General features: G+C 38.9%; 1 protein-coding gene across 1 annotated transcript in view; it reads right to left on the bottom strand.

Annotated features, from left to right (window-relative positions):
* The window catches only part of RANBP17 (RAN binding protein 17), a gene marked incomplete at its 3' end in the record, with an annotated part of 162,619 nt that extends 148,499 nt beyond the window's left edge, over positions 1-14,120 (bottom strand). The window contains exons 1-7 of the mRNA XM_082323721.1: positions 14,078-14,120; positions 10,048-10,194; positions 8,980-9,070; positions 7,598-7,764; positions 4,096-4,161; positions 3,463-3,567; positions 594-759 (exon numbers count right to left, since the gene is read on the bottom strand). Coding sequence (XP_082179847.1) covers positions 594-759; positions 3,463-3,567; positions 4,096-4,161; positions 7,598-7,764; positions 8,980-9,070; positions 10,048-10,194; positions 14,078-14,095 — 760 coding nt within the window. The 5' untranslated portion in view covers positions 14,096-14,120. The remainder of the gene's footprint in view (positions 1-593; positions 760-3,462; positions 3,568-4,095; positions 4,162-7,597; positions 7,765-8,979; positions 9,071-10,047; positions 10,195-14,077) is intronic.

Raw genomic sequence — 14,120 nt, 5'->3', positions numbered from 1 at the left:
TTGCCAAGAAGCAGGATAAATTAGCCTACAAGGAGCTCCATGCTGCTAGTGCTAAACTGCGTCCATTACCCAAGGGAATTTCATTAAAGGTAGCTTGGACATATTTATACCAGACTGCCATCTGCACCGTATAAGCCCAGGAAGTCAAACCCCTAGAGCCTAAGAACCAAGATGCAACCCTTCTGCTGCCTTCATTAACAAGCTCACATACTAGAACAAACAAGCACACTAAAAAAAATTCACAGTTTTCTCATTGGGAAGAAGACAAGAGAAAACAGACACACTACAAATGATGTACCTCTTCAAGGTGTTCATATGCCAGGGATGAGAATAGTATTCAGTGTCTAATTAGAATAATTTTATTTACTGTGAATATCTATGTTATAGACCACATTTATTATTTCTGTCTGTAAAAATAACAACGGGGAAAGTGTGAGAGAAATAGCAGAAGAGGTTTACCAGTAACTCACCAGCAAAAAAACTCTTACTCCACATTAAAAATTATTTTCTATTTGCAAATATTGTGACAAAAGAAGTTACACAATCTACTGGGTATGGACTTCAGACTAATAACAGTTATGATCCTTTCTTACTTGTTCTCCAGTTTGTTGGAATCTGCACAGTGCATAGGTCATCTGCAGATTCATCAGCTGAATTTCCAATGAAATCAAAACTAAGACAGTTTAGCACAAGCTTCAAAAGTTGCATTGCTAGACTTTGTTGCCGTTGGTCCTGAAGGGTTAAAGGTTTCGCCAAGAGCTAAAGAGAAAAGAAATCTTGTTAGGTCACCTGCACAGAACATGCTTTAAAAACATTTTTTTGAAAAGGAGAATGTTTGGATATAAAACTGCAAAGTTCAGAGCAAGAGAAGACATACTAAGGGAAAAATAAACCCTTCAACAACAAAAGGTATTGCCTTTCCTTAGAGGCAAGGGGAAAACCGTTATTACCACCTCAGAGACATCTTCCATGTCAAGCTAAAGCTTCCAGACTTATAAATAATTTTTAAAAGCCTGGTGAAATAATCCTTTTGCATAAAATACTTATAGGTAAAACTCAGCATGTCACTGATACTGTCCGTTAAAACAGCGCTAATGTTCACTACAAAAATTAAACTGTAAGGTTTCATGTTTTTCAGTTACTCCAGACCAGCATGGAATATACATCATACGAGTAAAAAATATCTCAACCAGAGGTTATTTTTCAGTTTGATGTCCAGGCTGCTAAACAGTATGAGTTTCACAGTATGCATACTTGAAGACTGTTCCTTTGGCAAGTCTAGAAAAACCTGGCATTAAAAAGCAATGAAATGAACTGCCTGTAATCTGAATGTAGCTATTTACAACACCTGTATAAATACAGCTGTCAGTGTCTCCACTGCTTTATAACCCCTGTAGTGTCAGAATAAAGAGGTACTTTGTAAGCAAAACAAGCTGTTGGGATTTGGAAGTCTATACTCAACATACTGTGCGTAAGAACACATTTTTATCGATCCCCTCCTGGAATTATAATAATTTAAATAACATTTTATCTTAAAGAAATTACTACCTCAAGATTACACACACAATATTGAGGCACTGAAAACAAAACTCAAATCCGTTAGTCATTGATGCGTAATTTTGTTTAGAAAAACAATAAAATAAATGCAAATGCAACAACTTTACCTAGCTCATCTGCTCCTTATTTAGATTCAAAGTCACATCTCTCCAGTTTATTAACAAAAAGTTTTAAAATTCAGATGATAGGAATTAAAATCAACTGTGTGTCGTTAGATGCCTCATTAACTTGATTAACTGTTGCGCCACATTACAATTGACGCTAAATTATGAACTTGGCTTTGAAATCAACGTTGAATTTCTGAACATCTTGTAAAAACATTACCTGTTTTGCCACCAATCCTCTCTGTAACTTTTAAACTCTTGGAATTATTTTGGTGATCCCACATTTGTTAGTCGAGTGTATTTTTTCATGTATTATAGACACTGAAACATTTCTAAAACCGGCTTCCTATACTGAAGTTGGCATTATAAAGACACTAATTATAATTTTCTTAGATTTCTGTCTGGAAATCTGTGCGATGTCACTTAGACAAACCTTTCAACGTATGAGAGACTAAAGAAGTACCTGTAGACCAGCTGAACTTGAAGAAAGCTAGAAGTCGCTGCCGCAGGATACAGGTTCTCACAAATACATTCATTGTTTTGGTGTGTAAGGGGGTTTACTATATCTAAGAAGGTTCTTCCAAAAATATCCCGTTCTTCTTTTAAATTATATATGATTTCTCCACTAATATGCAATTCCAACACTGATTTAAAACATCCCGTGTACATTAGCAGAGCACTCCCTCTTTAGAGGTGAGGGTTTACACATCATTTAATTGCTCTATATATTAAAAAAATATACTGCTTGTCACCTGAGCACTGGTAGCTGACCACACGTGCCCTTTAAACTTATTGCAAATGTGAGGTAAAACATTCTAGTTAGACTAAAAACATACTGTGAAAGAAATTTAAGCTAATACAGCTTATCTCGTTTTTTACAGCAGTACCTCAATCACATACCTCAACCTTGAGAATTATACCTTTAGCCAAAATGTAATCACTACCATTATCTACTGACTCACAGTGATGTGTGAGTGTTTAAATTCCTAGCTTAAATGGCTGTGTCCAAATTTCAACACCTAATTCATTTGGTTTTCAGAAAAACTTAATAAAACCAGCACTCTCAAATAAGTCACAGAATAGCAATCAGGCAACATTTAAAAAATAAGCTGCTCTCAAAAGCAAAGAGTTGCTTGAGCTGAAGAGAAGCAGAATGGTACCTCACGGTGCCACTTCTGCCATGCAAGGCCTTGATCAGCGCAAAATGGGAAGTGCAAATTTCAGCTTTGATCTCTGTTCAACCTACCTGGTCCTGAGAGACCTAGCTTACAGCATGCTGTTCTTCCCCACCTCCTGTCAAGGCTCTTGAGAGGCCGCAGCCTGAATTACCCCAAGACGTTACAGAGAGCATAAGGGAACTATTGAAGGAGGAAAACACCTTGGCCAGATTTGACTGCACTGCCATACCACAAGACAGAGAATTTGTCTTCTTGGTCGCTCCTAGTTTAATAAATGATTCCTTTAGCAAATACTGAGATCGTAGGCCAGCAAAACTGAGATACAATTAAATTAAGAAAAACATCAAAAAAGAAGACAAGCTCAGAACTGAGATAGTTCACCCTTTACAGCAAGATATAAAGACAGAGAGATGGCATAGAGAGAAAGACTGACAGAGAGCAAGAGAGACATGGAGGGAAGAAGATCGGAATGTTTGTCTTTGAACATTTTTTGGTCACTTGAGCTTAATTGGTTGTCATGTAATCCACTGAAGTACTGAATTCATCAACTCCGAAAATATGAAGGACTGAAACTGAGACAATTATGATGTTAACAATTTAGGTTCAATTATAAAGAGCCTCACCTCCTTCAAAAGAGAGCACGCAAGCATCAGTATGTCCTTTAGAGAGGTGTCACGGAATGAGGTAGCTATTTTACGATGTTTTGCTGAAGGTCTTGAATAATCAACCTAAGAAAAGTTAGGACATAATAAACAATGCTCCCTTCTTTGCTCAAACTAGATGACAGGTATATCTGGCAGATTAACTATTCAACACTAGAAATGAAAATTACGGTCCCGCACTAAATATAGATCTTGACAGCTTCCTGAAGCGCCTCCTTTTTTCCCTTCAAGATTGTCTCTCTTTCTGGATGCAATGTTCTGAGGCACTTCCTCGGGTTAGGAAAAAGAAAACCATTAGCAGAAATACAATTGAAGAAGTTGATCGCTCACTTTGCTTTACTAGTTCTAGCGACTATGATGAGAAAAACTTTACCCCATATCAGATATGGTACGTATCTGGTACAGGTAGAGTCTCTGCACCAAGAATTTCTTCTCTCTCTACATACTTTGGTAGGGGAGGAAGGTGTGTTAATCCCTTCATGTCTAAGAAATGCTTCTCCAACCATTTCCATGAAGGGCAGAAACATTCAGCACACTGCTTTATCAGCAATATGTACATCCCTCGCAGAAGGAAAAAAAACCAAACGTGCTTACTAGATTCATTTCCTGAGTCAGTTCTGAGAGAATCATTACTCCTATTATATAATGGTCCACAGTGCCCTACAGAAAAAAAAAAAAAAAGACAGGATTGCTCAAACATCACAGCTTGTATTTAGTATTTTCCAACATTTCTAGAATGAGATTGTGTTTAATGTTTTCCAACATCTTTAGAATCAAGAGGAATTTTCAGGCTGAGATATCCTAAGCTGTTTGAAGGCTTTCATGACAAATTCTATCAACATTAATAGAACTAGACCTTCAAACTCCCTAATTAGCTCTGGAAAAAAAACCTCATCATAAATTTTAAGAATTGTATGGTAACAAAAACATGTCTGAAAATAGACTCTAAGTAACTGCAATCTAGAAATTCACTATTACATATTTCTCAAAGGTCTGTTCAGTATTCTAGAACCGGTAAGGCAAGCTGTATGAAACTCAAGCCATTAAAAAAAAAGCCGTGCATGGATGAAAAAGATCCCAGGGCACTCTTAGGGGAAAAAAAAAAGTTTCTAAATGCTACCTATCAAGAAAACCTAATTCTCCTCCCTCCACAGTAGTATACAATGCATTGGTTTGAACTGAATGATATATTCCATCTCTGAGAACTTGTGTCTAAAAAGTAGCAGCTGTCAAATATTTGCATCTGAGGGTGCGATCTGGTCATGAGTATTTAAGTTCCTTGAAATGTTTCACAATTCAGATACAATGCAGAACTTTGCATTTAGTTAATAAAATTTAGCTGTCTTCACTGAGTTACTACAAAACATTTATAGAAAAATTAAATCCGTTTGGTTAAAAGCAACTAAAATTAACTGCAATTAGGCCTTGCCATTGAGTCAGGGGGAAGATCTCTATGTCTACTTTCACTGCTGCAGTCTGCAGCCTCAGCACCCCTGGTGTCCAAAAAGCAATGTCATCCTTCTCAAAATTCTCCTGATATCTGTCACAACCACACTCATTTTCACAACTCTGAAAATCACCCAAAGTTCAACTAATGAAGAATCTGGCCACTTACCAAAGGGCCTACCTTTTCACTGTCATCTAGTTTGTATTATCACTTGCACCAAAGCAAATCAAAAGTGAAAATTTCACAGAACTCTCAGGCAAAATTTATACTCTTGCCCTATCTGCATTCAGTAAGACTGAAGATCTTATACTGTCATTTGGACAAAACTTTCTTTTACATTTCAAATTCTTAAAATAGTCTATATGAATGTTCCTGAGATCACACAAACCTGCAAGAATGGAAAATGCAACCTCCCCTTTTTCACAGGTGTGAAAAGCTGTGTGGTGAATTATGGAGGAGTCGGGAACAGAACTGCAGACCTGCTGCTAATCCCTTTTGCTGTATTAAATCACGCTGGATGAACTTCCATCTGGCATGCTAATGCATACGTATTTGAAACTACCGTACGCTAATTATTAACATATATTAGTATTGTTTAGGGATTATTTTTTCAATTTTTATCTAAAATTTAATTCACTAGTAGATCTATGGCTTAATTTTCTTTTCAACAGGAATTCTTAATTTAACTAAAGAAATCTCTTAAGAAGCTAAATTTTGTATTTAAATCTCTGTTTTTAATGAGCTACACACTAAAGAGTCACACTGCAATCATTTTAATAATAAATGCAAAATCCAATTACAGTACATTCATAAAAATAACTGCAAAGTGGTGGAGAAGTATACTAGAGTTTGTTTTTAATAAACAGAACATTGCAACTTATCTTTTATTAGACATTCCCAATGTAACTCAAAAAGTACATTAACTTGAACAGTATTATAAACAAAGTAAGACAGTAAAACAAATGAGAAACTCATTGGCAAGAAACATAAACTGTTAACTTCATATTTTCTTGTTGAGTTGCCAGGATCACCGACACGTACACACATAATGGATCATTTTGGAAGTAAATCTCCAAACAGCTTAAATTTTCTGATTATTTTTTCTCAAAATAAGTACTAGGCTTTACATTCACACAGACACTCAGAAAGATTAATCTGTATTAACTTTTTAAGAAGATTAGCCACCTCCCAGAAAACCTTTTAAGAACCTTTTTATACATATTAAATGTATGAAATAACCAAGTCTGGCTAATAACCCATGACATCCAATCACTTTCTCCGAACTTACTTCACCGAAGATGCTGTATATCTTTAGGCACTGTGTCTGACAGTACTTACTCTAGATTTGACATGTACATTTGCACAGTGAACAGTCCATAGCAAATGACTGCACTCTGACATGAGGAGAAATTATTTCCAATTTTCAAATACCATGTACCAAGATCACCTCTCTATCCTGTAACGCATCCTCCTTGTAGCAGTGACCAATGCGGTGGGGGAACAGGAAACAACGTGGGAGGAAATGTAAAACAAGAACATTCCTGCCTCCTCCAATTACTGGAGAGGGAAGATGAACGATCTTTCCTCCCAAACTTCCCTATATCCCTACCTAGAATGCATAATTTTTGTGATAGGTTAGATTTAAATACATATGCTAAAATAGGTAAAGTTATAAAAAAACTCCCAATTTATTACCTATCTCCCTATATTGTACACCATAATCCTAGGAGAGACAGAATGTTTTGTGGTTTTTTTTTTTCCTTTCACTCCTCTTTACATGTATGGAGAGAGAACATACATATATGCAGGTATCCAAGTACCCAGGCACACAAACATGAATCATCCATTTCTCATAAAGTGAAAAAGGAACGGGGCAAACAAGGACCGCAACCACACAACAAATATATACCGTGTCTTGCAATTTTGCGTGCCCCAGTTCTATCTTTACACCAGCTCTCCTCAGTAACTTCAGAAGCAGGGCTATCTAGTGATTTCTGCTAAAAACTGAAGTGCAGGTGAAGTCCCACTGCTTATACAGAAAAGCAACAATGTAAGACCGTAACAGTGAACGCTCCAACAAATAGTTTATAAAGGTATCTTTTTGATCAACCCTCCATACAGGCACTTGAAAAAATACATTTGAACTAGTTCTAGAACTGAATAGTTCGGCATAATTTTAGCAGTCATTATGACAAGAATCACAATCAATCAGACTCATGCTTTAAAACATTTGACAGTCACACTCTTCAGATGGTGCAGTACCAGTGTTTCTAGCCAGGTAACTGGAGCTAACGCTATCAGAAATATATCTCCACATCAGTTGAATAAAATTAAGGCATTAAATAGAATGGTTTGACAACAGGCTCTGATGTTTCACAACCACACTATGAAAACGGGCTTTGGAAAGACAAAACCAACGAAAAAACGTGACAGCACTATGAATACTGTGAGGCATCAAAACCCACAGACTCGCACAAGTATCAAACCCGCCCTGTTTCTCCATTCTAGGGCAATCTTCTGTTTTAAGCAACGCTCTTCACACTTTTTCCACCCAGGTGTTTAACAACTAAGTGACATAACATGCCAATCACTAAAAATGAAGAGGTCCAAACAGACAAAAAATGGCAGAAGTGAACGACTGCTTCCTACCTGCAAAAATTTTTTTACATCCGCAATAATGTCTCTGAAGATGAGCTGATCTTTTAGTACCTCAAACCATCCTAATTTTGTAATTTTAGCAATGACTTGAACAAGAGCTTGGATGACAAAAGGAGCCAGTTTGGGTTGAGATGCTACGTAGTTCAGAATGTAATTTCCTGTAAAGAAGCATTTTAAAATCAGCAACACAAGTCTTCTGTAAAGAAAATTAATCAAATGCTTCTAATAGAAACTTAAGGCATGGATTTTTTAAAAAAATCTATATTCTTATGGTTAGTACAATAACTCTAAGTTACGTTAAATCATTAAATACAGCTAAATATTTAGTAACACAAAGCACATTACATACATGATCATTATTCTAGGACACATATGACAACAGTTTGTGAATTCAGAGAACAGGTAAAACAGAGTAATTTTTCATCACAGTCCCATATACTGGGCACTGATTATTTCACTATGTAACAGCAGGCTCTCACAGCCAACTCAAGATACACAAAATTTTTTTCAGCCAAGAGTCTCTACTGAATGTTCTCAGTTCAACCCAGAACATCCCTTTGGGTCATGCACATTGCAGCTGCAGAAATTCTTCTCTAACTAGAAGGAACCTAACCTGTTACAAAAGCTGTTGAAACGTGTAAAATTAAGGTTGATTAAAGTTGATTTTTACCTAAAAGAACATTGAAAACTTATCAGAAGAAATGGATTCTCAGCTATGCATTTCAGAGTACTACTATCCACAGAACCAATACAACAGTGCAGATTTTCTAAAAATCCAAACCAAAGCACTCTCCTCATGCAAAGCCTTTCACTATTGAAGACCTAACACATACTTGCTTACTCTTTTAGGATATAGCAATGATTTTAAAACAGATCCTAAAAAGTAAGGAAAATTTTGTAGGATCTTAATCCTGCAAGTAAGAACCTGCCCTGGCATAACTCTTACAAATGTTAAGAGCTGATCATGAGCAATATTACATGTAAGTGACTGGCAGGTGTACTAGCAATATCTGCAACTTTCATCCTTTACAAACATGAACTAAATCTCTTTAGTGTCTTGTGGGATAAATACAAAGTCTACCCTGAAAAATGAGTATTTTTTTTTAACATGAAGTAATCTGAGCTAACATATTTATTTATTTTAATTTTAAAACTAGGAAGTGTTATTTGTGAGCTAATTGCAGAGAACTTATGAAAGAGCTCACAATCACCTTCATGTTCACTCTCTCACAATGACTACCTTATGAATAACAGGCTTGGTAAATGGAGTGAACTAGAGAAAAAAACAGACTATCCACTGAATGTTTACTGTGCTAATACGAAGTTTTAGATCCAACTAATATAATGAAATTTTAACCACAAATGTTACTTACGAATGTCAATCCTTTGTTCGATAGGTAATGGAGATGCCCTGCTTACAAGCTTAGACAGGCACGTTGCTGCTAGAAGCTGAGCGTAGGACGTCTACAAAAACACATCAAAAGACAGTATTCAAAAGTAGGCTAATTAAAGGCAGGGACAGTAAGTCAAAACCTGATAAATAATCAATAAACCAAGATTGGTTATCAGGTTCCGGTTATGTTTGCTACGTGTACCAAAAATTTATAAAAGATGTATTTTAGTATCATCCTTGTTTCATTATAAATAAACATAAATTACAAAACACTAATAAAATAGTGGAGAGCTAAAAATATCATCCCTTTTGATGGAAACCATTCATCTAAAAGTCACTTCACTACTCAGTGGAGTTCTTTAGTTTTGAAACCTGTTTTTAAATCACTTCATAATTTAGAACCATGAGATGATTACCACAGGTCCAGCCCTGGATCAAAGATATTTTCAAATGTGTTTCCTCTTTTTCTTTCTCTCTCTTTTTGAATGATTTGAAAAACACAGCAAGAATTATACTGGACTTCGCTTGGACTACCGAATCAAAACCAACTGCCCTATCACTTTATCTATAGTTAACCACAAAATTAAACACCAAAACTGAAACTGAGTAACAAGAGAATGGTTTAAACTAACACACAATAGATAAGCAGTTTAAGGATTTTTTTAATACAATTTTTTTTTTCATTGTCGCTAACAGCTAGAAACAAGAACAAAGTGATGTTCAAACACCAGGTTATACCACACTGTGTCCCGACACTGCCCTACAGGTGACACAAGCCCTGATTACAACCCTTCTGAAAGTACTGCAAGTTAAGATGCTTTCCCTTTTTGTCCCTGACATCTCTAATGCAAGGTATTGTCACTTCTACAAAGACCACCTCCAAATGAAAAAAATTCTAGAATCATTTATGGAACAGAATATGTACAAAAAATGGAAAAGCATTTTGCCTTTATTGTACCGACACGGTAATGGCCCATGACTGAGAAACCTATGTGAGCTTCCACGTGCATAATTACATTTATGGATAACACATCTTTCAGATACTTACCGTTCCTTGTTCTAATAAAAGCTGGCATTGGCTAAGACATTCTGGGCTATCAATAAGCTCCAAGAGTACCTTCTCAGCTTGCATTCGCTGTGCTAGATCCGTTCCTTCATACAGGTGGTTACATAGTACTTCTAGTTCTGCCAGACTCTGTTAGGAAAGAACACAATTGAAGCTTCCATGAAGACTTTTGAACCACATAAGATTTCTTTAAGGGTTTATAAACCTAGATACTATACCAGTAACATGAACTGTTACCAATGCTAAGCTTTCCAGTTGATTCACATTTAAATTATCAAAAAATAAGAGGCTTTCTGTGACAAGAAGCCAAAAATAACTCTGAAAATTAAGTCGCCATTTGTTATTCTCTCAGCTACCAAGATTTTTTTAATATGGTTCAATCCATCTGTTTTTCTGAGTCTTCAGATGGGAATTCCGTAGCTTTTCCAAAGAGAGATGAAAAGATGGAGAACAGTGAACAGTTTGAGCTATGCTCCTTGGAAAACTTCCGGCAAATTTCATTTTAAGAGCTGTAATTACTCATCAAATTACTACACCTGGAAAAAAATCGCATTTGTCTATATCTGCTGATGCAAATACCAGTGAAAGATTGGGCAATTCAGAAGCTATAGAGCAATAGAAGAGCTAAAATTCCTCTCCACTTAGAAGCTGAAAAAGTTCTCTTTTGTAAAAAAGGGGCGGGGGGAATCTCCCTCTCCTGTGTGAGGGATATCATTTATATGTACTAGTTCCTGTCTCACAGGAGAGATGAACCCTTTGAGCACATTTTGGAATCATTACACAATCAGAAGTTCTAGCATCCATCAGGTTCCCAAAGCCTATGGAACCCTCACCAAGGACCAGCTATGTCATTAGAAGGCACCCAGTAAATATTTCATGACTTGAGTGTGGCCTAGAAAGAAGAGTAAAAGAGAACATGCAGATATGACCAGTCTCATTTAAAAGTTTGAGTCAAAATCCTGTTCACCAGCCTTTCCAAAATGATGTTTTGTACTTGAAATAAAAGATTTGGTTCAGCACAATCTAGCATCACTTATACCATAGCTCAAATGCCTTTTAAAAATCCAAGACAGCAATAGTATCTTTGACAAAACCAAATGTACTTTGGTTGCCAATCAAAGCATGTCATTTCCTAGAGACACGCTTCGTATCATAAAAAAACCACATGGTCTTTTTCCCAATTTTTTGTTGTTGCTGTGCATATGGAGTCTCTGGCTTTCATCAGCTTTTTCTGAATTTCAGTAATAATGACATTTTAAGAGTCCCTGATTTTTAGTCAAAAAGTAGCCATGTACTTGTTCCTTTGGAGAAATTTTAAGAAATAGCACATTTGCTTCTGGAATGAACAGATCAAATACTTCAAAGCCTGAGCTCAATAGAGACATCCTTTGGTTTTTGTTTCCCCTCCGCGCCGTGTTCAGGGGGAGTGGAGGAAAAATAAGGAACAGGTAACAATCCTGGTAATGCAATTTTAAATGAAGCAAGATCCATGCCAATTAAAGTGAAAATTAAGACTCATAAAATGCAAGCATACACATTAGGGAAAATACAACACAAACCCCACGTAATTGGAGTAAAACATGGGAATAAGGACATCTAGCAAAGAGAGCTTTCAGACATAAAGTATAATACATCTTTCCATAATGGAACAATTCCAACACAATCTGAGAAGCATGAACCAAATCATCACGCCATAACCAGCAAAAGTTAAAGACCCTCCTTTATTTGATCTGAAATTTGACTTTCAAGTCTGGACAAACTTGACAACAACTTTGAGAAAGTCCAGACTAAAACTGGGATATCAGCCCAATCACCAAGGCCTAAATCATCTGTATACCATCTGGCATTAAAATAGCAAACCTCTGAAGGACGATGAGGGAAACCTACCGTAATTTTTTAAAGCAAGCCTGAACAAAAACTAGATAATGATCTTCAAAGAAAAGTTGGTTTATCGGATATTGAAACTGACGACCTTCAGCACTTTGAAATGCTTTATCTGGACATGTTTGGTCTCAGGAGAAGGTTATGACAAAGTTTCTTATTGGTAGGCTTGAGGTATGGCCAGAAATTGCTTAGAATTCTCAGACTGGTGAAGAACTCGTTAGATGTTCTCTGGGTTGTATTTTACGTGTAGTACTGAGGAAACGTGCTGATTTTCCTTGATTCAGATAGTGAAAGCAAAAAATACAACCTGAAATCAGCAAATACAACCATCTTGTGTATGATGGCAACTCAGCTGAGCAACAGAAATATTATTCAACCTTACTGAGTAAAAAATACTTGGCGAAACCAATGAGAAGTCATAAACTAGCTCTCTCTTTTAGATATTTTCTTCAAGCAAACAGAAGACTGTCACAATCCCTTTTTTATTGTGAGACAAAACATGTGAAACTGATGCCCTCAGATATCTCTTTTACTCAAATCCTTATCAACAGCTGAAAGGTGATTCCTAAGAAAACAACAATACTGTCAATGAAGAGGATCTAGCCGTTAAGACGCTGGCTGCTTTAAGTGAGTCAGGAGTAGCAACAGACCTGTATAAGAAGTGGCATTTTCGATCACACAGAAGTGTAACTTTTTCCAAGAAACAGATTCACATCCTAATGAAAAAGGTTAGACATTGTGATTTTTTTTTTTTTCTGCTTGTCACACTTTGATAACATTCAAGAATAAGCTAAATAAAGTTCTCCAGATACTTCTGGTCCCACCTCTGCAGCTCTCAGAAGTCCCTGGCAGCTCTTCCACTAGCCTGCGAGAGAGCCAAGGGCCAGAAATGCTGGGGGCCCGGCTCCACAGCAACCCACCAGGCAGGCAGCCAAGGAGCCAAGCAAACTGGCAGGAAACCAGGTAGGTTCCTGATTAAAGTTTTGCTGACACTGTCAAATTCCCACAGACATTTTGATTTTAATCACCATTTTCTGACTGAAAACATTCTGTTAAGAAAGTTCCACCATCTCTATGCAAGAGCAACAGGATGGGCATAACTGCTGAAATGCCACAGTTTTAAAAAAGAAAAAGAAAAAAAAAGAAAAAAAAGCCATTTGGGTATGAGGTGATAACAAAAGATATTTTAGTGGTCCTTTTTGTAGCATGCCAGGTGCCCAAGTATTTAAATAAATGCCTAAAATAGCCTTTCTAACACTGTCAAAGCTTGCTGCTACCAATCCAGTGCAACCGCAAGGGACTCCGGATGATGCTTAACACCTCAGCAATAGTCTTCTGGGGCCCTTTTCCTGCCCCCCCCTTCTTCCTCCGCTGTTTGAGACACAGTTTCAGTAGTCGACGTGCATCTCGGACAAGTCCTGGTGAGGGGCTGCCTCTGGTTTTCAGGGAAGCAGCGGAGCAGGGAGCCCACCGATGCCTTCGGGAAGAAGCGGCGCCAGGAGAGCAGGTGCGGCTAGCTCACACAGGCGCGGAGCAGCCACAAACGGAGCGTCCCAAGCGGAGACACGCTAGGCGTGAGAAGCCACCCAGCGCAGGCCGGCCGCCCGCCACCTCCACCCGGCCCCGCAGGTGCCAGCAGCACGCCGGCACCGCACGCCGCGCACGCTGACGCGACGGCTCCGACCTCCACAGCATCCCCCGCGTACCGGCCCTCCCGTCCGACCCCAGCCTCGGCCCCCACCGCCCAGCCCGCCGCCCACCCGAGACCGCGACCTCGGTTCAGCGCTCCGACGAAGCCGGCGGGATCCCCGGAGCTCGCCTCAGCACCGCCCGCCGCACCCCGGGCAGCTCCCGGGCACCCTTCGCCCCTCTGCCCGGGGCGAACCTCCGCACCCCAGGGTCCCCTGCCCCCCTCGGCCGCCCCGCTCGCCCGCGCCCCCCCGAGGGCTCCCCCGCGCACCTCAGGACCGCCCTCCCTCCCTGTGCTCTCCCGAGCTCCCGGCCCGCCGCCCCCCACGACAGCCCCATCGCGGCCCCGGCCCCGCACGGCCCGTCGCGCCCCAGCAGCCAGGCCAGGTCCCAGCGGCCCCCGCCGCCCCGCCTGCCATGCCGCGCCGGCTGCACTGACCTGCACGCGCAGCGCCATCTTCCCGAGCGGCGCCGGGAGCGGG

This window comes from Platalea leucorodia (genome assembly GCF_965183815.1).
Source record: "Platalea leucorodia genome assembly, chromosome: 11".
NCBI classification, from domain to species: domain Eukaryota; kingdom Metazoa; phylum Chordata; class Aves; order Pelecaniformes; family Threskiornithidae; genus Platalea; species Platalea leucorodia.
This window is presented reverse-complemented; position numbering and strand designations above follow the sequence as displayed.